This window comes from Cheilinus undulatus, linkage group 14 (genome assembly GCF_018320785.1).
Source record: "Cheilinus undulatus linkage group 14, ASM1832078v1, whole genome shotgun sequence".
Classification (NCBI taxonomy): Eukaryota; Metazoa; Chordata; class Actinopteri; order Labriformes; family Labridae; genus Cheilinus; species Cheilinus undulatus.
The window spans coordinates 41236271-41261926 of record NC_054878.1 but is presented as its reverse complement, the minus strand read 5'-3'; the positions used below and the strand labels follow the sequence as shown (position 1 = coordinate 41261926).

General features: G+C 40.0%; 1 protein-coding gene across 1 annotated transcript; it reads right to left on the bottom strand.

Moving 5' to 3' along the window:
- Positions 1-64: 64 nt before the first annotated feature.
- Positions 65-22387, bottom strand: LOC121521161 (plasminogen-like). The gene is made up of 8 exons (XM_041804915.1): positions 22339-22387; positions 20072-20234; positions 19698-19816; positions 2558-2678; positions 2311-2429; positions 1991-2153; positions 764-882; positions 65-105 (listed from the first exon to the last, which is right to left on the bottom strand). Exons 1-8 carry the CDS (start codon positions 22385-22387, stop codon positions 65-67), a joined length of 894 nt encoding a protein of 297 aa, XP_041660849.1.
- Between the last annotated feature and the right edge of the window lie 3269 nt (positions 22388-25656).

Here is a 25656-nt window from a genome sequence, read left to right as displayed (position 1 = left end):
TGCTGTGTAATTTCTCTCTCTAATAATGCATCACCCCCTTAAAAACACACTGCTGGCTGTGTAGTCATGTGATTGGCAGCCAGGTGTGGCAAGGCGTATAGCCTGCTGTAAACCCAAGATAAGAAAAAGTACTTGTCATGTGACACCATCCCATCCAGTCTGCTAAAACTCAAACACAGCTGACTGTGCAATGTGAGCAGCAAATTTATTTTCTACTTTTATACAACAGTATAAAAAATATAGATATTTTTTAGCAAGAAATACAAGTTGTTTATTTTCTTCTTTTCTTTGAAAACTGGACTTTTTACAGTTTTGTTTCAGCTGATGTGTGTGTGTTTTTTCATTTGTTTCAAAAAATAACCATAACCTGCTGTGCATGTTCTTTTCAGTTATTTGTTTTAAAATTATAGAAAATATTTACAGAACAAACAGAGTTGGAGTTTCGAGGTCAAAAGTTCAATTAATTGTGATTTTGATTTTTGCCATAATTGCCCAGCCCTAGTGTTCTAGGATAATGCTATTTGCATGGTGTTTGAGCATGCTAATAAATACTTTTAGTGCAAAAAAATGCATCTGGGTTACCAAAGGCTCAATTCTTAAGAGATCAAGAATATTTGCACAGATTTCTTTTTTTTTTAAATCAAATAGTTCCAGTCTTACTTGAAACAAAGCATGCTGATTTTACAGGTGGTATGCCATGAGTGACAAAGAAGAACAACATCACTGCAGATGTTATCATCATCCTGAATGTTCAGTGTCATACCTTGTGCAGTTCCACAGCTCGGTACATTGCAGTACTCCCATCGAGTGTGACGGTCAGTGGTGTAACACCAGGGCTTGTCGGAATTGTCTGGATTACGACAGTAGTTGTTTTCTAGTCCTCTGAGGCAGTGACATAGTACCAGAGATGAGTGTAAGTAAAATCAAATGAGAAACTTCACCTGCTTGGAAATATGCTGAAGAGGAACCCTGCAAGATCAGACACGTTCATCTTGTTGGATAGATATTTGTTTCTCTCAAATGTATATTGAACTAAAAATCTCTCTAAATATCCCAGATATCTGCATTTTGAGTAAATTTGAGCTCATAAACTCACTGGGAGGCCGCCACGTTTTGGTCCGCGGTGGTAGTCTAACGTCACACTTCTGCAGCGCTCCCTATGAGCTCCTCACTGTTGCCAGCAGTAACCGTTTTTTCAACGGTTTTGCTGCTTGCAGCTGTTGCTGACATGAGTTTGCTACTTGTTGGTTTTGTCTCCCTGCTGTCAAAGCTCTGTCATTCCTCCTACGTTTTACCTCAATTAATCTCCCTAAAAGTGACTGGATTCAGTGTGTAGTGGAAGTGTGCTGGGAGCTTTTCAGAATAAAAGCAGTATGTACATCCGAACGGAGTTTCTCTGAATAAAATGCTAAAGTGGACTTTTACTTTGAAAAGTGCAAACCGGAAGTGCTTTTGTACTGTGTTTATCTTTACCTGAACCATGTGGAAACAAAGCTCATGGTGCACATACAAAGTAGACAAGACATCAAATTTTAAAATTCTCCATGCGTGAGATGTGTTGTGTTTCTGAGATGCAGCCCTAACACTTGCTGCCAGTAACAGCGGTTACTTCATGGGAATGGTGAGGAGCGCTGCAGAGCTGTGACGTCACAGCACCAGCGTGGACCAAAACATGGCAGCCTCCTGGTGAGTTTATAAACTCTAATTACTCAAAATGCAGATATCTAGTGAGTTTTTCAGTTCAATATACATACTAGAGATACAAATATCTATCCAACAAGATGAACTTGTCTGATCATGCAGGGATCCTTTTAATGTTTTAGTATTTTGTTGTAGTCTCCAAGATATTTATCACTCATTTTTCTTTTGTTTGTAGGGATTTTTGTTAAATATTACACACTGCACCTTCAGTGTAACTTTAGAGTCAAATAACAATAACTTGGTCTCCTTCATAGGGAGAACAACATTTCTCTGTCCCAGTGGTTCTTACTTGCATTGGTAGTTTTCTGGTGTACGATCGTGTTGGTGTGGCGTCTGAGTGGACCATCTCTGGCATGTTTTTCCAGACGCTGTCACAGCTATTGTGCCTCGGTACGCTTCACCTTTACCTGTTACACAGGTGAGCTCTGGGCGAATGGGTGGAGGTATAGTTGCTGAGCAAAGAAGATGAGATTGATGGGTTTATGATCTCAGAGAACAAACAAGTGAAGAAGACCTTGGAATAAAGGATAAATGTGCATAATATCTGCTTTGGTTAAACTGGTGAGACATGAAAGAATATTTTGTTAGAAAAAGTGGTCATGGACTTACAGCATCGTGGTATAGAGCAGAATTCCCATCGTTTGTTGGGGTTGGTGGTGTAACACCAGGGCCGGGGGCCACTGTCTGGGTTTCTGCAGTAGTTCTCCTCTAGATTCTTCTCTGGATGACTAAAGAGCATGTAAAGAGAAAGCTGAGTTAATTCACTTGGATTTTATATCATGGAATTTTTATTGGATGATTGTTAAATAGTTCCTGTGGTTGTTTGATAAAATGATGTTCTCATTGGCAGTCTTACACGCTGGGTTTGAAGTCATGCTTATGTGGTGTCTGAGAATCCCAGCGTTGGCAAGTGTAGCCATTCTCTGTTGTGGAGACTCGTCCTCTGTAGTTCTCACCAATGCACTCCATACAGTGTTCTGTAAAAGAATAAAGGGTAATCCTGGCTGGTAGGTAGAGTTGGATGTCTCTCAAAGGAAGTTTTTCTGGCTTTGATTCCCTGCACCTACAGTCACATGTCAAGTAAACCTCCATTTTCCATTTATTAAAACAAGTACAGAGAACAACACTGAACACTTTGAGTGACAGAAAACGATGTGTTCGCTCTTCTGCCAATCTGCTTCGGCATGAGTATGTGATAGTGAAAGGAGTTAGTTGTTGTGGACAGTTGTACACAAGGCCTGCTAGTGGAGTCATTACCTTTGACTTAGCCAAGGTGGCAGTTTTGCCTGAACTCAACGACATATCTTTATTAAAACAAGGATAGAGTGCAACACTGAAAGCTTTCCGTGACAGAAAAGATTTTTCGCTCTTCACCCAGTCTGTTTCGGCATGGCTTTGTAATCATTACGTTGGGCTTGTCTGGTATATCGCCTGGTATATAGCCTGCGGTAGCTGTTAGCTCGGATTTAGGAATGTAGTTAAAACCAGAGCAGAGAGCCACACTGAAAGCTTGTCTTGATGGAGAAGATGTTTTTGCGCATCTCCTGTAGTGATGAGTTCCCTTCCCGCACAAAAGAGCACCGAATAAAGGTAGGATATTTTCTCCTCACTGTCCTGTTAACACCATAAAGACACTTTGGATGTATTTAAATTGCGTCATTCTCGTCACTGTGTTTGCAGTCAAATTATGACTGATATTGCATCATAGGCTAAATATGAACAGAATTCCATAAAGTTTAACAACAAAACAAAAAACCCTAGTATGATCACTCTTGTAGACCTCTCAGTTTTTATGAAAATTAATGTTTGAAATTGAAAGCACAAAATGATAGATTTTGGCTGCTAAAATAACATAATGAAATGACACAAGGACTTGCCTTTTTTTTCATACAGCACTGTGCCGTTTCTATGAAGGACTGTCTCTTCTGTAGAGTTGGCGGCTGATGTCCAGCACTCATGATCATTTTCAACATACATGAAAGATCTGTGAACACAGCAGGTTGAGTTTAGTTGGAAAAGTCTGAGTCACATATGTAGAATTTAAATAGTTTCATAATTGCAAATGCAAAAACTTAAGTCAAAGCCCAAACTTACCTGCAGGTGAACGTTATTTCAGAGTCACATTTTGTTGCACACTCAGCTGCAGTGTTTACAATGAAGTGTCCTTTCTGTGAGAGGATCCATGCTCCTTCAGTTTTGGTGTAGCCAACCACATCAACTCCATTTACTGATATCAGAAAAACAAAAAAATAAATGTTTTATCCCGTATAGAGAAAAATATAATTCCCTGCATGTATAAGCTTTGTTCTAGCTCCCAACTGGGTTCAGGTTTTATGATTGCAAATCCTTTAATTCTTGGCTCCAACAGTGCTGAAAACAGGTGAAGGAGTCCAAGTATCTTGGGGGTCTTGTTCACAAGTGAGGTTTAAAGGGAGCATGAGATTGACAGCGTCAGCATGACTGTGGGTGTTGTGCTGGACTGTTGTGGTGAAGAGGGAGCTGAGCCGAAAGGGAAAGCTCTCCGTTTACTGGCCGATTTACCTCCTAACCCTCACCTATGGTCATTAAAGGAGACATATTATGCAAAAATCACTTTTTCAGGCTTTTCTAACAGTGATATGTCCCCCTGGCCTGTCCACAATCCCCTCAAGTACCAGAAAAATCCATTCACTTCCACCCTCTCTTTCTCCACCTTTCAGAAAATGTGTGCTGAAACAAGCCATTTTCAGGTTTAACCCTAGTGATCTCACTTGGGGAATAAATACCCACCCTGGTTTGGTTCAGTGAACGCACTCATTTTCTTGTTGAACTGTAAGCTTTACTGTTCAGTTTTCAAATCATGAACTAAAAATGTGAGCGCAGTTCGCTTGGGAAGCAAAGCGACCGCTCATATTCCAAAGGGTACCGAGAACTGCAGAGGTCTTTGTTTTACGGAGGCTTGTGTGATTTCCGGTAGCCGAAGTTATTTTCAGCAGCCGAGTCAGGTTTACGGCACGCACCATGCGCCAGGTATGGCTAATGTGCCCAACAGAGTAGCTTGTGATATTGGCAGTAGATCATCCGGTACGACAGAAGGCAGAAACTATGAAGATTTAAAAGACTTCTACGACCAAACCACGAGAGATCCCGATGGAAAAAACATTACATTCTTGTGCAAATTATGCCCGCCAGCTATGAAGAAACGAGTCCAAACCACTAAATGTTAATGATGTGCAATATTTCATATATTCATATATAAAATATATAGAATTCATAGGTTCAAGGTTCATATATAGAATTTCGGAGAGGCTTTGCTAAAGCTTCAGACTGCATTTTTTAAATATAAAAAATATTAAAAGAAAGTTTGATATTTCTAAGGCATTATGTCTGCTATAAAGGTGATTTTTTTATTACTTAAGTATTCAAGATACTTCTTTGCCTTTGGGCAATAAAAGTCAGCAATGCAGAGGCAAACTTAGTGAGATATTTACTGAGGATTATAAGTTTGTTTTCATTGAAGCTGTTAAATTATGCAGCCTTTTCATATGTTACATTTTATAGTTAATATTTTATAATAAATATTTACAATAAATATTCTGTTTTTTAAAAAAATCTGTTTTAAGTTGGCCTGCTTTATGATTGTACATTAAGTTGCAATGGTTTTAGGGTTTTTAGCTTTCAAGTTTAACATGTAGAGCTGCAGTAAACATTTATTTTTGTGATTGAGTACTCTATCAATTCTTCTGTACATTAATCAAGTAGATATAGAGTAGATAGTAGATGTAGACTACTGTATAAATAAATATCATATTGCAGCCAAAAAACAAAAGGAAATAGGAAATGAACTTGAACTAGTTCAGTTTAAGTTGTGAACTGAGTTTTGAACTAGTTCAATGAAGCTATATGAACTGAACTTTGAACTAGTTCATTTTAATTGTGAACTTGCACATCACTGATCTGGATTGACTTGCACAACCTGCTACCACCACAATCTGGCCCCAGATAAGTGGAAGAAGATTGATAAATGGATGAAAGCAATGGAAGACTTCAAGAATTAAAAGTCCACCACTGAATCTACCAAACACAAATTTCCTTACTATTTTTGCAAGGTTTAGGAATGTAAAACTTTCAAACAGCCTGATAGGTGTGTCATGATAGCATACTTTTGCTGTGAAACGAAGTATTGTCAGCTAATTTTTTAAAAAATATTTCAAAGCACGTAAGTAAAAATGTTAAGAATTTTAATGAAACAAATGCCATCATGTCTCACCAGTGCACATCAGAGCTCCCAGAAGAAGAGCTGCTTTGTACAGATCCATGGTGATGCTCCTTTTGTCAGCAGCTCATAGTCAAAGATCTAGCGGAGGTTCCTGTTTATAGGTTTTAGCATGTCAGGAAACATGCAGGATTTCTCAATCATCAGTCAATCATTGGCCTGAGGCTGACAAGGACAGTATTGATTATTGTTTGGTCCAGTTATTGCATGGGGCTCCTTACTGTAGTTAGAGTGAGCCTTAAAGTGTCTCCATTAAAAATAAAGTTATGAGGACAAAAGTTATAAACAACAAAAATTCAGATAACTCAAAATCATGCTGTTTTTTTTTTTCACCGTGATGTTACCACAGTTAGAAACATTGATCTCCTCCCTTGCCGACCACCTGCTGATAGAATAACAGTGCTGAAATAACATTTCAAGGGTTCAAGGTTCAAGGTTCACTTCATTATCCCTGTGAAGGGCAATTTGTTTTGCAGCCAGCAGTCAAGACCTACTGTACATCCAGATCAATCATAAAAGCAGCATAAACAACACAATATCACAAAATAAGAAATAACACACGGAGACAAAAGAGTTTTTTAGCCTTTTTGTCCTGCATGCCGGCAGGCTGAATCTGTGACCGGATGGTAGCAGCTTAAACTCAGAAAATAAACAATGGCTGTGATCAGCCAGGATAGACTGGGCCTTTTTGAGAGTCCTAACTTTAAACAATGGAGTTTAGGTCATTGGAATCACAGTGTTGCACTTTTTTCAATTAAAAAAACAAACATTAAATGGCTCAACTGGCAGCAAAAGAGCAACAGGTCGAAAATGTTTTCCTCCTTCAAAAAGAACTCTTATTAATAGGACTGAGTTCCAAAAAATGATTTTCTGACTCAGATAATGGAGCAAAGCTGTATATCATCTCTATTGGTCCTCTTGAATTAAATCTGTAAAAAAGAAAGTTCATGCAATACCTGGTAACAGCCTGCAGATGGTGCTATTGATCAGAAGCTGAGCATCAGCACCACAACTTCACCTTCTATCTACTTCAATAATAAAAAAAGGTGAATGAAACCGACATAACAACCTTGATTGTATCTGAAATAGGGTCAAGTGGTTTTAAAAAACATATTTCTGCTTCAGAATTGGTCTTCATGTTAAACTTTAAATACTTTTAGACTAACTCAGACTTCAACAGAAAGGGTGAATTAAAAAGAAACTAGTGGAGTGCAAGTGTCCTAAGATTTAGTTATAGGTTTGTTAGAATATCTAATATTCTAATTCTTTTCTAAGACCCCCTTCACCTTTTTCACGTTTGTTATGCTGCAGCCGGATGCTACAGTTGTTTAAATTCATTTTTCTCTCATTAATCTAAACTCAGTACCCCATCATGACAAAATGAAAACAGATTTTTTGGAAAATAAATTACAAATTAAACCTGAAACAACACATTAACATAAGCATTCAGACCCTTTACTCAGTCCTCAGCTGAACCGGCTTAAATCAGGGCTCTGCCTACGCCACTTTAGGACATTCAGAGTTGCCCCTTAACCACTCGTGTGCTGTCTTTGCTGTGTGCTAATGGTCATTGTCATGTTTGAAGGTGGACCTTTGGCCCAGTCTGAGGTCCTGAGCACTGCGGAGCAGGTTTTCATTGAGGAGTCTTATGTATTATGCTCCATTCAACAACCCTCACCAGTCTCTGCTGCTGAAAAACACCCCACAGCATGATGCTGCCACCACCATGTTTCACTGTTAGGATGGTACTGGGCAGGTGATGCTTTGGTGGTGGTTTCCTCCAGACATAACCTTTAGAATTGAGGCCAAGCAGTTCAATATTCTGTCAGACCAGAGAATCTTGTTTCTCACAGCCTGAGAGTCCTTGGGGTGATACTTGCAAACTCCAAGCGAGCTTTCATGTGTTTAACATGAAGGAGAGGCTTCCATTTGCAGATAAGTGGAGGATGGCAGTGATGTTTTTCTCTCTGGAGCTTTGTCCCATCTCCACACAGGATCTCTGGAGCTCAGTCAGCATGACTATTGGGTTCTTGATCACTTCTCTTACTAAGGCCCCTCTCCCCTGATTGCTCAGCTTGGCCAGGCTTTGCAAGCCACTGTGCTCTTGGGAACCTTCAGTGCTGCAGAATTTTTTGTAGCCTTTCCCAGATTGATACATATTCATATACAGTATGTACATATTCTGAGTTATAGAGGATTAATCAGGAGTTATTTGGACATGATTAAGATCAGAAATTGTAGGCTTTGTTTTATGAGAATAGGCCATACTTATTCATAATAATTAAGGGAGAAGAATTATTGCTGTGGTAGTGCCACCTTATAAGGGCCATACCAAGCAAAGCATATTAAGATCATAATTAGTGTGAAACAACTTTCTAATTGGCTATTGATATGCAGTAATGAGGAGGTTATCGTGGAAAAACTCTTAGAGGTCTATTTGCCATAGATTATGGTCTTTTAGAATAAAGTACTAATAAACTGTCAAAAAGGACCAGAGGTGGACTTTACCATTAGGCAAAGGTGGGCAATCGCCAGGAGCCCCGTGCTACTAGGGGCCCTGAGAAGACATAATTAACTTGACCCTTTTCTTGCACCAGCCGTTTCTCTGGCAGTTTGGAATTGTAAGACCTTAACACATTCATTAAAAGTGCAAAATATGAAGTGAACTTGGTTATGTTATAGACTGCCAGGTTCTTACAAAGTCCAGCAGCTCACAGATACACAGCAACAGAAACTAGCCCTCTAGTGTGAGGAAAACAGGAAAAAATCCAGCTCACTATATGCTACCTGCCTTCTGTCATTTTGTAGTTTAAAGAATCAGAATAATCCTGGTATCCAGTTGAAGGTAAGGGTCCAACAGACAAAACTAGCAGCTTTATTTAGACCCAAAATGGGCTTACTCGAAAAACCATCTATGAAAGACGCTACAAAAATACCGCTTATCCCCAACAGGACATGTTGTGCATTTGGTTTTGTGTTTGTCATGTGTGACAGGGGCAGTGTACCTACGAAAGCTCATCCTCTCCGTGTCGTAGAGACCATAAGGAACAAAACAAGTTCACCAATGTGATCCTGTGGCCTGTTTTGGCTGAGTAATGTTGGCCACTTCAGAGAGGTTTTTGTTGGTAAAGCGACCGAAAAAATCCAAAATGGAACATTTATTTTTTTTCTCTGAACAAATTGTCATTTGAGATTGAAATGAACATGCAAACTTATTATTCATAGAGCCATGCCATTTGGTCACCAGATGTCCATTTAGGCTTGCCACACACTACAGGAAAGCCTGATATGAAGCCTGATTTGCCTCCCCTTACTATCGTGGGGGCGTTTAGTGAGAGAAGCCTCATCACTTCCTAAATGTGTGGTGTCAACACATTTTTTTACTGCTTTAAATCTTGTTGTAACCTCTCAGAACCCCAAATGTAAATGGTGACATCTTTTAAGTCACTCCTTAAAACTCACTTTTATAGACTTGCTTATATGTGATGTCCCCTCTAACCATTTATCTATTTTATTACTTCTCTTTTATTTACACTACTCTTATTCTTTTTATAATTTTATACTCTTCTTTCTTATCTCATGTTCATTTTCTTCTTTATTTCATGTTTACCTACTTAAATTTTACTTATCTGTTCTCATCTCTACTAAGTTTCTGTCTTGAATCTTATATTTGTTTTATCCCCACTGATGTGATGTCGTCATTATCGTCATTATCTTCATGTATTTGTTTGGTTGTTTGTTCGAATATATGTATTTAACTCTCTCCTCCTCCCGCATCCTATCATATCTTTTGGAATGTTATCATAGGAATCATTATTTTTCACTGATGCCATTATATTTTAGATTTTATAATCTTCTACTGTAACTCTCATTGAAGATCTACTTGTGTCATTTTCATTTTTGTTATTTTTCCTTGTTATATGTCCACATTATGTTCTTCCCTTCCTGTTTGATTTTACAGAGCTCCTATTCTGCTCTGATTGTTGATGTTTATTTTTCCCTGAGTTTTTGCTCTTGCTGTGTGTAAAGCACTTTGTAAACAACTGTTTTTAAAAGTGCTATATAAATAGAGTTAATATTATTATTATTATATGACATGTTTGACATGCATGATTCTAGGTCGTAATGCCCACAACAACCAATAAGAGCATGTAGACTGGGTAGCGTCACCAGGCAGGTGTTGCGTAGGTGTACTTTCATGGCACACAAACATAAACACAACTGTACCTTCCTTCCAGCCTGGATTTCATCCTGACTCTTTTCCTTGTTTAATGTCTTTTGCTGTGACCGTAACATGTGCCAGGACTACCTGTAGTGGAGTACAAACCGGGTATCAATAGACAGGCGTGTTTGTTTTTCTTCTGATCACGTGAAATTGCTGGCAGGTCGGCAGGTGTGTGGTCTCAGTGGTCTCACGGTCTGGCTGAGTTGTCTAGTGTGCGCTTAGAGGATTAAAAGATGAAAATCATTATTGTTTGTCTTCATATCTGTGGTCTTCCACATTTTCAAAATGGTTTCAGATTTAAAGATCGTCCAGTGTTTCAGCCTTAGAATCTCCAATTAGACTATTCAAAATCTGCCTTGGTAGTTCTGTACTGGAACATTACTGAACAGTCATTTTTTTGTTCAATCAGGACAGGCTAGTGACTGAGTAGAGGATAATAAATTATGTTTATTGACATAGATGTGATATTAAATTATTGTCAGGGTCTCTTTGAGCTTGAACTCCAAAAGGGCAGAGTGTGATCGAAAGGTGACTGCCCTGAGTGGCAGTGAGATCTTCCCCCATTGGAGTCCAGACACTGATGCTGTTGGCTGTTGGCTGATGTAATCTGAGGCTGATCAGATGAACACTGATGGACTTGTAGACTCGGCGGAGATGGGGAGGTGGAGGGTCGCACTGAACCACACCATTAATGAACTGGTGGAGGAGAAAGCCACATTTGAAAGGGACAGCAGCAGTAATGATTGGCTAACAATGAGGAAGTGGAGAAGTGCGATTGGATGAGAGAGTTTTAGTGAGGGTGTGCATGAAATAGTGCAGGGATAAACTATTAAACCAGCATGGGGAATATAGTCTTCTTGACTGAAGAAGCTTTCATTTTATGCTGGTTTTGGCAACCTCGTAAACATAAAGATGCATTTTTATGTTGCTCATGTGTAACCAGTTTCTCTCAATCTCAAGGTAAACATCTCTTCAATCAAAGAAGAATGTCTGAGAATGTTTGAATAATAACAGAAATTAGCATTACTTTCAGTCTGTTTCTTAAACAGATAACTTTCAGAATGTTCATGTAAATAATCCTCCATAGTACAATTTTTAAGACAAGTTTACAGCTCACACTTTAACATGTAAAGAATTATTCAATTCAATTTTGTTACATATTATTGATAAAAAAGGAAACCTATTTGAGAAGTTTCTTTTTCGTTTGGCGAGGGCAAAAATCAGAGATTGAATTTTGTACCATATCACCCAGCTCTACTTCATTTCATGTTGCATCAAATTTGAAGTTGAATAATAATAATAATAATTACATCAGGAGTTCCATCCTCTGCCCTCAGGGCGGTGCTACAGAATACCTGGGCTCAAGAGCTCCAGAGCTCAGCACTCATACATTCCCAAGGCCATCGTGGCTCTAAATAAACAATTATAGGTTTGCGTCTCTCCCCTTGAACCTGTAGTTTCATCAGCACCTTACTCTGTTGTCTGTTATGCATTATTATCTCTGTTTCTGTAAATTATGCCGCTTTGCACTATCTGATTACTGGTAGGTGGTTTGTACTTGTATAGTTAAACTGTTGCCTCTAGATCTGTATTTGTCTTAATCTGTATTTGTATTTGTGCACTTTGTCTAGTGTGTATGTTTGGTTATGCTGCATCCGAATTGCCCCTCGGGGACAATAAAGACTTACAAACAAACAAACAAAGACAGACAGGTCCTAGGTGAGGGACCAGACGAAGTGTGGCTCAAAAACCTCATATGGCGGAACAGTGGGATGGATTCCATTCTCCCTCACCTGGACACGGGTCACCAGGGCCCCCTCCTGGAGCCAGGCCTTGGAGTGGGGCTCGGTGGCGAGTGCCTGGTGGCCAGGCCTGCACCCATGGGGCCTTGCTGGGCACAACCTGAAGAGGCAACGTGGGTCCCCCCTCCCATGGGCTCACCACCCACTCTTCCACTCTGGAGTTGCCCTTGGTGAGAGGCAGGTGTGGGCATACTGATTTCCCCCTGGCTGGCAACCTGTACACTGGGGTTTACCCTGGTGGATGAGAGGGTAGCCCCCCTCCGCCTTCGGGTGGGGGGACGGGTCCTGACTGTTGTTTGTGCCTATGCACCAAACAGCAGCACAGAGTACCCACCCTTTTTGAAGTCGCTAGAGGGGGCACTGGAGTATGGAGCTATTGTTGTTGCAAAAGTATTTGCAAATGCGTACAAAGATCTGCACACAAATCCACAAATGTGTGCACAAATCCACAAATGCGTGTACAGATCTGTAAATGTGTGCACAAATCCACAAATGTGTGTACCGATCTGCAAATCCGTGTAAAGATTTGCAAAGTTTTGCAAATTTGTACAAAGATCCACAAATGTGTGCACTAATCTGCAAATATGTAGACTAATTTGTAATTGTGGACTTAGTTCATTTTGGTTTAGAATCTGCCTCTCAATTGGCTGTCATACACATGTGACTTTTGCAACACCTGTAACGGGCACGATTTGTACTCAGATCCGTAGGCGTGTACTTAGATCTGTAAGTGTGAAGGGCTGGGTCTGTTGCCCTCAGGTCAGGCTCACAGCCTAAAAAAACAGAGAAAGATGGCACCTGTGGTGGCAAGCCGTCAGCCTCATCTCCCTCCTCTGTTCAACATATTATTTGTAGTAACCATATTGCTATGTGTGTTTTGCCAAGATGCCTCCACTTTGATTGTCTACAATCGCCAGGCTCTTTTAAACTTTAAAGCTCTCAGTGAGTCGCTGTTACAACCCCGACTGGGAAACAAAGAGTCTGGCCTCCCACCTGTGCTGTCAGAGGTCCCTACGCACCTGCTCCGTCTCCCCTGTGCTCTCCCTCGGAAAAGGCGCTCCAGAAGACGTGGAAAACGAGGTGGTGTGATCATGAGAGTTAAGGCCTATCTGGCGGCTTCCACTGGATGGTCTGATCCTCGTCTCCTCCATGATGGTTGCTATTTCCCTGCGGTGAAGCGCTCACCGCACCTGAGGGACTGTTGGCTCTGTCCTATCCCCACTGAGCTGCTACCGCTGATGAGTTTGACCCCTCCAATCACCAGCTTCCTGAAGATCACCGGCTTCCTGATGCTGCCCAACCTGTGCCCGGACTCGCTAAAGTTTCCTGTTACTCCCTCTAACCTGGCTGTGGATGTGGATGCCAGTGCTGTCAGCTGCAGGTCCGCAGAGGCGGCATCACACCTGAGTTCCTTCAGCCACTCGAACGCGCTGTGCCACCAGATACTGAGGAGCTCAATCTTCGCATGGCTTTACTAAATACTAGGTCGCTAGTAAACAAAACGTTTTTATTGAATGACTTCTTCACTTCGCGGGAGTTGGACTTCGTGCTCCTGACAGAGACTTGGCTTCGGGATGGTGAGTGTACACTGTTTTCTGAACTCCTTCCTCCCGGTTGCTTATTCTTCAGCTCCCCTCGGAGCACCGGCAGAGGTGGCGGGCTGGCCTCGGTGTTCAAACCCAGCTTTCAGTGCCGTCATATTCCATCTGCTACCTACTCCAGCTTTGAACTGCAAACGTTTGAACTACAACTTTCCTCTTTCTCCGCTATGTTTGCGGTTGTTTATCGCCCTCCTAAATTCAATAAGGACTTCATTCATGACTTTGCTGATTTTCTGTCAGGTGCCACTGTGAAATATGATCATTTTCTAATTTCTGGCGATTTTAATATCCATGTTTGCTGTGAATCAAGACCATTGGTCACTGATTTCTTAAACCTTATTAAATCTTTTAATCTTTTTCAATCTGTTAAAGACCCGACTCACGAAAAAGGGCACATTTTAGACTTGGTTTTATCACATCACCTATGTGTGTGTGTTAAATGTGTCAATTAATCCTCAGACTGCGTCACAGTTTTCAGCCATGTATCATGACTCTGTCATTTTTGGTGATACATCTAGCACTTTGGGTGATAATCGCACTTTCAACGCTGAAGAACTGTTAAATAATTTTAATTCTACATGTGCGGATATCCTTGACTCTGTTGCACCTTTTAGAATTAGACCCACTAAAGCACTTTCTGAACCGTGGCTAAATGACTCCACGCGTGATCTCAGGCGCTCATGCCGGTGCGCTGAGAGAAAGTGGAAAAAAGATAAGCTCCATGTCTCTAAACAAGCTCTTCGTGAAAGCCTGGCCGTCTACCACAGTGCTGTTAAGGCTGCTAAAATGGAATATTTTTCCAATCTCGTCTCTTGTAATAGTCAGAAGCCTCAGGTTCTTTTTAACATTTTTAACTCCCTTGTAAATCCATGTGATAACTCTCCAGTAGTACCCTCGCTCACCCTCTGTGAGAGTTTTCTCAAATTTTTCATTGAAAGAATCTCTGCTCTTAGACCTTCTGCTTTCTCCTCTGCTGGCCCAAGCTCTGAACTCACTGTTCCTCCTTTGCATGCTGTTTTGGATCAGTTTGAGCCTGTATCCCTCCCCTCACTGGCCACTGTAGTTAAGCATCTGCGGCCTATGAACTGTCCCTTAGACAGCATACCCTCTCGTCTTTTTAAAGAGGTATTCAGTACGGTGGGCCCTGTTATTCTCTCATTTATTAATTCCTGCCTCAGCACTGGATGTGTTCCAGCTGCTCTCAAACATGCTGTTGTGCAGCCTCTGATCGAAAAGAAAAATCTGGACCCCTCCGTGCTGTCCAACTTCAGGCCAATCTCTAAGCTACCATTTTTGTCAAAAATTTTAGAGAAAGTGGTTTTTATTCAGCTTCAGTCTTTCTTGGTGGCAAATGATATCTACAAGAAATTCCAATCTGGCTTTAAACCACGTCATAGCACTGAAACAGCATTATTACGTGTTTTTAATGATCTGCTGGTAACTGCTGACTCAGGAAACCCTGCCATGCTGGTGCTTCTTGACTTAACAGTTGCTTTTGACACTGTTGATCATGGGATCCTCTTGGCACGACTGGAGCAGTGGGTGGGCATTACAGGCTCTGCTCTCTCATGTTTCCACTCCTACCTTTCTGATCGGAGTTTCTCTGTGCATCTAGGTGAATTCACCTCATCCTTAGCTCCTCTTACCTCTGGGGTCCCCCAAGGCTCCATCCTCGGGCCGATTCTCTTCTTGCTCTATATGCTGCCATTGGGGTCAGTTTTCAAAAAATATGATATTTGTTTTCACTGTTATGCTGATGATGTTCAGATTTACCTGCCTTTAACTTCAAAATCCAATGATTCTGTAAGAACATTGCTCGACTGCCTAAATGATGTAAAGTCCTGGATGGCCGCAAACTTCTTGCACTTAAATGAAAACAAGACAGAAATCATGATGTTTGGATGTGGTCCAGCAGATTTTCCAGCTGGTTTTCTGGGCCCCCTTACTCCAAACATCCAGTCATCAGTAAAGAATCTTGTTGTAATATTTGATGACAGGCTGAAATTTGATCGCCAGGTTAGCTCAGTCGTTAAAAAACGTTTTTACCATTTGAGGATTTTATCAAAAGTAAAGGGGTACCTGCCATACAGAGATTTTGAGACTGTAATCCATGCTTTTATTAACACACGACTGGATTACTATAACTGTCTATATATTGGCCTAGACCAGTCACTCTTGCACCGCCTGCAGCTGGTACAAAACGCAGCTGCCCGTCTCCTCACTGGCAAACGCAAGCATGACCACATATCCCCTGTTTTAGCCTCACTGCGCTGGCTCCCGGTTGCTTTTAGAATAGATTTTAAAATTTTATTGTTTCTTTTTAAAGCTCTTAATGGCCAACCCCCCAGTACCTGACTGAGCTCCTCCACTACCATGTCCCTGTCAGAACACTGAGATTGTCTAGTCAGTTGTTGTTGGTCCGACCCCAAAACAAGGTACAAAACCAAAGGTGACTGAGCCTTTGTGACACTGGAACAACTTGCCCTGGCATATCAGCTCTGCGGAATCAATTGAGGTTTTTAAATTATCTCTAAAGATTCACCTCTTCTCCCTGGCTTTTATTCAAGGTTGAGTGGACATCTGGCAAAATCTTAACTACATTTTTGACTTTTTAATATATATGTATTTGCACTGTGTTTATGTATCTTGCTATTGTATCTGCACTGCTTTGATCTGTACAGCACTTCGGTCAACCCTGGTTGTTTTAAACTTGCTTTACAGATAAAGTTTGAGTTGAGTTGAGTTAAGGCTGCCTTTCTCATCACATCGGAATCACACAGGAGGCAGCAGTTAAGACTTAGTAACGGCTCTATATAATGTCAGTGTGGAAGGAGAAATGTTATCGTATTATACTGTTATTGTTATTATTCATATTTTGATTGAAAGAGTGAATAAAATAATGAGTTCCTTATCTCCAAATCGTGTCAGAGCAGTGGTTGAATTGCCATCTCTACAAGACAGGGTTTTATGTGTTGTATTTAACAGAAATTCCCATTATGACGCTGACAGCTGCCCTTAAAATAGAAAATCGCTCTGCAGTCCCATGAGCAAAAGAATCCCAACATAAAAATGTAGAAGCTAAAGTTCTGCTGTGGCCACCAGAAAAACTCTGAAATTAGAGACCTCAGAGTCACCTGGCTCTGCCCAGTGTGGTGCTGCTGATCCTGCACCTGCAGCACAAACGGCGCCAGCGTGATGACTCTTTGTACACGGCTGAAGACTCCCTCTACCTGTCATCTACTCCCGCCCGTGCATGCACAAATTCTGGCCTGATGCTGATTCACTGAAAGCATCAAGCATAACAAACACTGCGTCTATTTCCGTGCCTGAGTAATTAAATACATGATCGGTGTATACAGGTTACCAGCAAAAAAACCAAACAGGTCATAAGAAATAAATGTATAGAATTTATATTGTAATATATTATATAGCAAAATTTGAACCAACAACTACGTGAATGAAACTCTGTGATATTGCCACTCAGCCACTGAAAGCATCCAGTATTCATCCAGCTGATCAAGTGACTGAGTGGCAATATCGGCGTGATGTCAGAGCAAATGATCAGAATATTAAAATGACTGTGTAGTGCGAACTGTAACGGACTGAAATGAATATTTCGTCAGGCCGATTGTTTTGATCACACATTAAAGCAAATTTTCAAGTCCTATATGTTTCCTGGCCAGGTAATAAGAAATAAATATTTAGGATATTGCAAGATTCCCACAAGTAGGTAGATGAAAGTCTGCAACGTTGCCACTTAGCCACCTGATCAGCACATTCAATAACAGCGGAGTAATGTAGTTAAGATGTCAACATTGATGGGTGCTGTTCAGCTCCATGTATGGCCGTCAGTCTTTCTCTTCCCCTGTTTTTTTATATAAATATAAATGCTACAGACCACTCTATGGATCTTGGGCCTTGTCAAGTTAGCTAAACATAGACTTAAATGTTGGCAGAATGGTTAAAGCTATTTAAGGAAAACAGTTGCAAGTTTATTTTTCATGTTAATGAAGAAAAGAGCCGCTATTCAGCCACCCCTAACCAATGCTCACAAGCAGAAATGGTTGCAGTGGGCCTAGAAATACATGAAGACTCATTTCCAAACAGTCTTGTTGACTGACGAGTGCCATGCAACCCTGGATGGTCCAGATGGAGGAGTAGTGGATGGTTGGTGGATGGCCACCATGTCCCAACAAGGCTGTGACGTCAGGAACGAGGTGGCTAAGTCATGTTTTGGGTCAGATTCATGAGGAGAGAGCTGGTAGACCCCTTTTGGGTCCCTGAAGGTGTGAAAATGACCTCTGCAAAGTATATAGAGTTTCTGACTGACTACTTTCTTCCATGTTAAAAAGAAGAGCAGTGCCTTCTGTAGCAAAATTTTCTTCATGCATGACAATGCACCATCTCATACTGCAAAGAATCCCTCTGTGTCATTGGCTGCTATGGGCATAAAAGGAGAGAAACTCATGGTGTGGCCCCCATCCTTCCCTGACCTCAACCCTATTGAGAATCTTTGGAGCATCCTCAAGCTAAAGATCTATGAGGGTAGGAGGCAGTTCACATCAAAACTGCAGCTTTGGGAGGATATTCTGACATCCTGCACAGAAATTCATGCAGAAACTCCAAAAACTCACAAGTTCAATGGATGCAAGAATTGTGAGGGTGATATCAAAGAAGTGGTCTTTATGTTAATATGGAACTTTGCCTGTTAAGATGTTTTTGATTGAAACAGTTTTTGATTTCAGTGAATATGACCTCCTAATGCTTCAAATTCAACACATGACCATTTTCAGTTCTTTACAACCAAAAAGGTTTTAAAACTGTCGTGCTTAATAATGTGGAAAAGTGTTTTTTTTTTTTTTTAAATAATGGTTATCATTATAAAGTTTGTTCAAAAACATTTGAATTATGCTCTAATGGCTGATGACTTGAAAAATACTCTGTCATTTGCATAAATATTTTGGAAAATAAGAGAAAAATGTCATTTGCTTAATAATGTGGAAAGCGTTGTACAGTGTGATATTTCAAATCCAAAAATGACACAAGGATGGAATAAAAAAGATTTAATTTTCACAAATGTATAAAGAAGGCACTCAGTTTATCTGGTTTAATTTAATTATTCTGATTAAAAGAGAAAAAAAAAAAAAAAATATATATATATATATATATGTATATATGTATGTATGTATGTATCGCAGAGAGAAAAAAACACTGCGGTGTCTGTTGCAACATTGTTCAGACCTATGTCCTACGTTAATTTTGTCATTATTCTTTCACACAGGCCAAGTTTTGGAAAAATATGTTTATCAAAGAACCAACTCAATTAAATATACTTTACATAAAACTTAGCCTAATCATAATATTATTTTCAATTGTTTCAAATAAGAATGAGCCTTGCAACAAGAAACAGTAAGAGTAATCAAGCATTTTTGGTCTTCATTTTTGAATGTTAAGTTGAAGAACCTCTTCACTTGCTTCCAGTACTTCCAGAGAGTTTTTGGGTCTGTAGTTAGACACCAGAGAGCCATGTTGCCTTCCTGCACAGATTCCTCCTTAGGTCACTGTTCAAAAAGAAAAGTGGCAGTGATGGGACAACAAGTACACAAATTTAAAAAAGGGACACCAAAGGTATGATTTTATTTAAAATCTACTTTGTTTACCATAAATACACTGTAAAAAAGTCGAACAACATCACTGTAAATGTTTTCACCATTATAAACAATGACCAGTGTCATAACTGGTCTGGGTCCACAGCTTAGTACATAGCAGTACTCCCACTGAGTCGTAATCAAGGTCAAAAGTTTAATTAATTGTGATTTTGATTTTTGCCATAATCGCCCAGCCCTAGTGTTCTAGAATAATGTGATTTGAATGGTTTTTGAGCATGCTAATAAATGCTATTTTGTGCAAAAATAAAGTAAATCCGGGTTACTAAAGGCTCAGTTCTTCAGAGATCAAGAATATTTACACAGATTTCTGTTTTTTACATAAAACAGTTCACAGTCTTACTTGAAACAAAGCATGCTGATTTTTTCATGAGGTATACCATGAGTGACGATGAAGAACAACATCACTGCAGATGTTATCATCATCATGAATGTTCAGTGTCATACCTTGTACAGTTCCACAGCTCGGTACATTGCAGTACTCCCATCGAGTCTGAGGGTCAGTGGTGTAACACCAGGGCTTATCGCTGTTGTCCGGATTACGACAGTAGTTGTTTTCGAGACCTCTGAAAGCAATGACACAGTACCAGAGATGAGTGCAGGTACAATCAAATGGGGAACTTCATCTGCTTGAAATTATGCTTAATGTTTTAGTATTCTTTCATAGTCTCCAAGATATCAGTCACTGATTTTTCTTTTGTTTGCAGGTATTTTTGTTCAATATGACACACTGCACCATTGATGTCATTTATAAGTCAAATAACAATAACTTGGTCTCTTTCATAGGGAGAACAACATTTCTCTGTTCCAGTGGTTCTTACTCGCATTGGTAGTTTTCTGGTGTAAGATCGTGTCGGTGTGGCGTCTGAGTGGACCATCTCTGGCATGTTTTTCCAGACACTGTCACAGCTATTGTGCCTTGGTACGCTTCACCTTTACCTGTTACACAGGTGAGCTCTGGGATGATGGCGGGAGGTTCAGTTGCTGAGCAAAGAAGATGAGATTGATGAGTTTATGATCTCAGAGAACAAACAAGTGAAGAAGACCTTGGAATGAAGGGTTAATGTGCAATTTTTGTGCTGTGGTTAAATTGGGGAGACATGAAAGAAAATTTTGTTAGAAAATATGTGAATGGACTTACAGCATCGTGGTATAGAGCAGAATTCCCATCATTTGTTGGGGTTGGTGGTGTAACACCAGGGCCGGGGGTCACCGCTTGGGTTTCGACAGTAGTTCTCCTCTAGATTCTTCCCAGGATAACTAAAGAGCATGTAAAGAGACAGTTAATGTACTTGTGTTTTATATGAGGGAATTTTTCTTGGATGATTGTTAAATACTGCCTGTGGTTGTTTGATAAAATGATGTTCTGATTGGCAGTCTTACGCGCTGGGTTTGTAGCTATGCTCATGTGGTGTCTGAGAATCCCAGCGTTGGCAAGTGTAGCCATTCTCTGTTGTAGACACTTGTCCTCTGTAGTTCTCACCAATGCACTCCATACAGTCTTCTGTAAAAGAACAAAGGGTAATCCTGGCTGGTAGGTAACGTTGGATGTCTCTCACTGGAAGTTTTAATGGCCAGAGCAGAGAGCCACACTGAAAGCTTGTCTTGGTGGAGAAGATATTTTTTTGTGCGTCTCTTGTAGTGATGAGTTCCCTCCCCGCACTAAAGAGCACAGAATAAAGGTAGGATATTTTCTCCTCACTGTCCTGTTAAAACCATAAATACACTTTGGATGCTCTTCGTCACTGTGTTTGCAGTCAAATTATGACTGGTAATGCATCATAGGCTAAATATGAACCATAATTCCGTAAACATTAAAAAACAAAACAAAAAACCCTAATATGATCACTCTTGTAGACCTCTCAGTTTGAATGAAAATTAATGTTTGAAATTGAAACCACAAAATATTAGATTTCGGCTGTTAAAATATCAATGAAAAGACACAAGGACTTGCCTTTTTTTTCATACAGCACTGTGCCGTTTCTATAAAGGACTGTCTCTTCTGTAGAGTTGGCGGCTGATGTCCAGCACTCTTGATCGTTTTCAACATACATGAAAGATCTGTGAACACAGCAGGTTGAGTTTAGTTGGAAAAGTCTGAGTCACATATGTAGAATTTAAATAGTTTCATAATTGCAAATGCAAAAACTTAAGTCAAAGCCCAAACTTACCTGCAGGTGAACGTTATTTCAGAGTCACATTTTGCTGCACACTCAGCTGCAGTGTTGACAGTGAAGAGTCTATTCTGTGAGAGGATTCATGCTCCTTCAGTTTTGGTGTAGCCAACCACTTCAACTCCATTTACTGATATCAGAAAAACAACAAAGTAAATGTTTTATCCCGTATAGAGAAAAATATAATTCCCTGCATGTATAAACTTTGTTCTAGCTCCCAACTGGGTTCAGGTTTTATGATTGCAAATCCTTCAATTCTGAGCTCCAACAGTAGTGAAAGCAGGTGAAGGAGTTTAAGTATCTTGGGGGTCTTGTTCACAAGTGAGGTTTAAAGGGAGCATGAGATTGACAGCATCAGCATGACTGTGTGCGTTGTGCTGACCCGTTATGGTGAAGAGGGAGCTGAGCCGATTTAACTCCTGACCCTCACCTATGGTCATTAACTCTGGATAATGACTGAAAGAATGAGATTGCAGATACAAGTTGCTGGTGTTCTGGGAACGTCCGGCTGGTAGGAGACCTTGGGGAAGATCCAAGAATATGTTATCTTGTCTGGTCTGGCAAGGCCTCAGAATCCCTCAGAAGGAGTTGGAAAGAGTTGCTGAGAAGAGGGATATCTGGATTGACTTGCTCAACCTGCTACCACCACAATCTGATCCCAGATAAGTGGAAGAAGATTGATAAATGGATGAAAGCATTGGAAGACTTCATAAATTAAAAGTCCACCACTGAATCTACCAAACACAAATTTCCTTACTTTTTTTTGCATTCAAACAGCTTTCATAGGTGTGTCATGATAGCATACTTTTGCTGTGAAGCCAAGTATTGTCAGTTAATTTTTTTTTTTTATTTCAAAGCAAATAAGTAAAAATGTTGTTAAGAATTTTAATGAAACAGATGTCATCATGTCTTACCAGTGCCTATCAGAGCTCCCAGAAGAAGAGCTGCTTTGTACAGATCCATGCTGATGCTCCTTTTGTTAGCAGCTCATAGTCAAAGATCTAGTGGAGGTTCCCTTTTAATAGGTTTCAGATGTCAGGAAACACACCTGATTTCTCAATCATCAGTCAATCATTGACCTGACAAGGACAGTGCTGATTGTTGTTTGGTCCAGTTATTGCATGCGGCTCCTTATTGTAGTCAGAGTGAGTCTTAAAGTATCTCTTTTAAAAATAAAGTTTTGAGGACAAAATTTATAAACAACAAAAATTCAGATGACTCAAAATCATGCTGCTTTTATCTCCGCCAAGGAGGTTGTTAGATCGGGAGGGGGTTTTTTGTTAGTTTTTTTAGCAACATAAGTCAAAAAGTTTTGGACGGATTTTAAAGAAATTTTCAGGAAATGTCACAAATGGCTTAAGGAAGAACTGATTAGATTTTGGGACTGATCTGGATCATCGTCTGGATCCAGGAATTTTTTTACAGAATTCTTTACTATTGGGAGATAGGGCTAATGGCTGAGGTCTGCGCTCTCTGAGTGCTTTTCTAGTTTATCATTGTGATGTTACCACAGTCAAAAACCATTGATCTCCTCCCTTGCTGAACATCTGCTGTTAGAATAACAGTCCTGAAGTAACATTTAGGTCATTGGAGGAATCACAGGGTTGCACTTTGTTAAACCAAAAAAACAAACAAACATTAAATAGCTCAACTGGCAGTAACAGAGCAACAGGACAAAAACATTTTCCTCATTCAAAAAGAACTCTTATTAATAGGACTGGGTTACAAAAACCAATTTCTCCAAATCCGTGTAAGATCGTTTTACTCTCGATCACAGCCTCACTAATCACGCAAGATCAATACGGGGGCGCTCAGAAAAAGAAGGAAGTCTAGTTATTTAGGAAAGAGATGAGTGATAAACTCGCATCTCATGTACGTCATCTGAGGCTTCAGATAAGCAATGAAACAGTACCAGAGATTAGTGCAGGTAGAAAACAATGATAAATGCCACCTCCTTGGAATTATTGTGTAATGGTTTTATTGTCATCAGATTGAGACTGAGTGCAGAATTCTGTAAACATCCTCCGTGTCCAACGGAAAACAGGAAATAACTCATGCAGAGCAGAGCTAGGGTGATATCTTTTACTCATCAAAATACAAAAGAGAGCATCTAAATTTTTTATTCACCTTAAAGAAAGCGAGTCTGCCACATTTCCTGACAAAGCCCTGACCTTCAGAGAGACTGCTTCCTCATTGGCAAGTATCAAGCAAGAAACAATGCCAATTGGGAGGCTTTATGTCTCTTAATAGAGAATATGCAGTTGCAGGATACTTCAGCACTGTGACTGATCCACGGCTGAGGAAATGTTAGACTATGTACAGACTCAGTAAGCACAACCTTGGCATTAAGAGAGGACGCCACAGACAAAGCTGGATGCCATAAGATGAAAGACTCTGCACCCACTGCAGCCAACAGGAGGTGGAAACAGAGCTGCACTTTCTAACCACCTGCATTCCCAGATGATTGTAAAATATATTTAGTTGATCCGGCATGTCAGGTTCCATGTTTCCGGCTGACGAGGTGTTATGTTTTAAAATTAACAGGTTCTTCAATTCACAAACCACAGACATACGGGACAGCACAATTACTCACCCCAAAAACTAATCACTCTGCTAGAACACACAATTCAGTCTGGAATTTCAGCAGGCATCCCAGATAGTTGCGGTCAGCAATATACTAGGTTTTAACCTAGTCTTGTTATTCTATAGTAACTATTTTTTTAAAAGATGTTTGAATTAAATGAATTAATCAAATATTTTAGTCTCATCTTTTCTCTATTATGAGTGTAGCCCAGTAATAAATTTTTTATTATGAAAGATCTATTTTAGCTTTTTGTGTTCTCATCTTCCTTATGGAATAAAGGTTATCATTTAACTTTTTTTTAACAATTCTTTTCATTGACACAAATAACACTACCTGGAATGCATGTTAAAAAGGTATTAGGATTGTCTTTCTAACCTTGTCCCCTTTTCAGCACCTACTCCTATACTTTGTGATTCATAAATCTATTCTATTTACATTTTTCAGTCATGACAGCATTATGATTATCTCCACATTCCTGCTTCCTTCCTTTCCTCTTCACGTTCCTTTCATGATAATCTTTAATAGTATTTTCCAACCTATGTTTCTTCCATAACCAAACCATGAAGACAGATCTCCATGATTTCCTGCTTTATGAGAACCCTCCTGTCTTATTTTTTCCTTTTGCTGTTTCTTTTTTCTATATCAGACCCCTCTGTATTAGCTTTTTTTTCTTTAAATAATGCAAAAACACAGGAGCAAAGCTGTATATCATCTCTATTGGTCCTCTTAAATTAAGTCTGTAAAAAAGAAGTTGGTGCAATACCTGGTAACAGCCTGCAGATGGTGCTGTTGATCAGAAACTGAGCATCAGCGCCACAACTTCACCTTCTATCTGCTTCAATAATAAAAGAAAGGTGAATGAAACTGACAAAACAACCTTGATTGTATCTGAAATAGTGTTAAGTGGTTTAAAAAACATATTCCTGCTTCAGAATTTGGCTTCATGTCAAACTTTAAAAACTTTTAGACTAACTCAGACTTCAACAGAAAGGGTGAATTAAAAAGAAACTGGTGGAGTGCAAGTGTCCTAAGATTTAGTTTTAGGTTTGTTAGAATATGTTATATACTCATTCTTTTCTAAGACCCCCTTCACCTTTTTCATTTTTGTTATGCTGCAGCCGGATGCTACAGCTGTTTAAATTCATTTTTCTCTCATTAATCTAAACTCAGTACCCCATCATGACAAAGTGTAAACAGATTTTTTGGAAAATAAATTACAAATTAAACCTGAAACATCACATTAACATAAGCATTCAGACCCTTTACTCAGTCCTCAGCTGAACCGGCTTAAATCAGGGCTCTGCCTACGCCACTTTAGGACATTCAGAGTTGCCCCTTAACCACTCCTGTGCTGTCTTTGCTGTGTGCTAATGGTCATTGTCATGTTTGAAGGTGGACCTTTGGCCCAGTCTGAGGTCCTGAGCACTGCGGGGCAGGTTTTCATTGAGGATACTTATGTATTATGCTCCATTCAATAACCCTGACCAGTGTCCCAGTCTCTGCTGCTGAAAAACACCCCACAGCATGATGCTGCCACCACCATGTTTCACTGTTGGGATGGTACTGGGCAGGTGATGCTTTGGTGGTGGTTTCCTCCAGACATAACCTTCAGAATTGAGGCCAAGCAGTTCAATATTCTATCAGACCA

Excerpts from the sequence above, each read along its gene's own strand:
- LOC121521161 (XM_041804915.1), bottom strand. The coding sequence starts at position 22,387 with ATGGATCTGTACAAAGCAGCTCTTCTTCTGGGAGCTCTGATAGGCACT. Across the intron at positions 20,235-22,338 it reads GGGAGCTCTGATAGGCACTG|CAACTGAACCTCCCGCCATC; the intron begins GTAAGACATGAT and ends TTCTTTGCTCAG. Across the intron at positions 19,817-20,071 it reads CCAGAAAACTACCAATGCGA|AGGTCTCGAAAACAACTACT; the intron begins GTAAGAACCACT and ends CATTGCTTTCAG.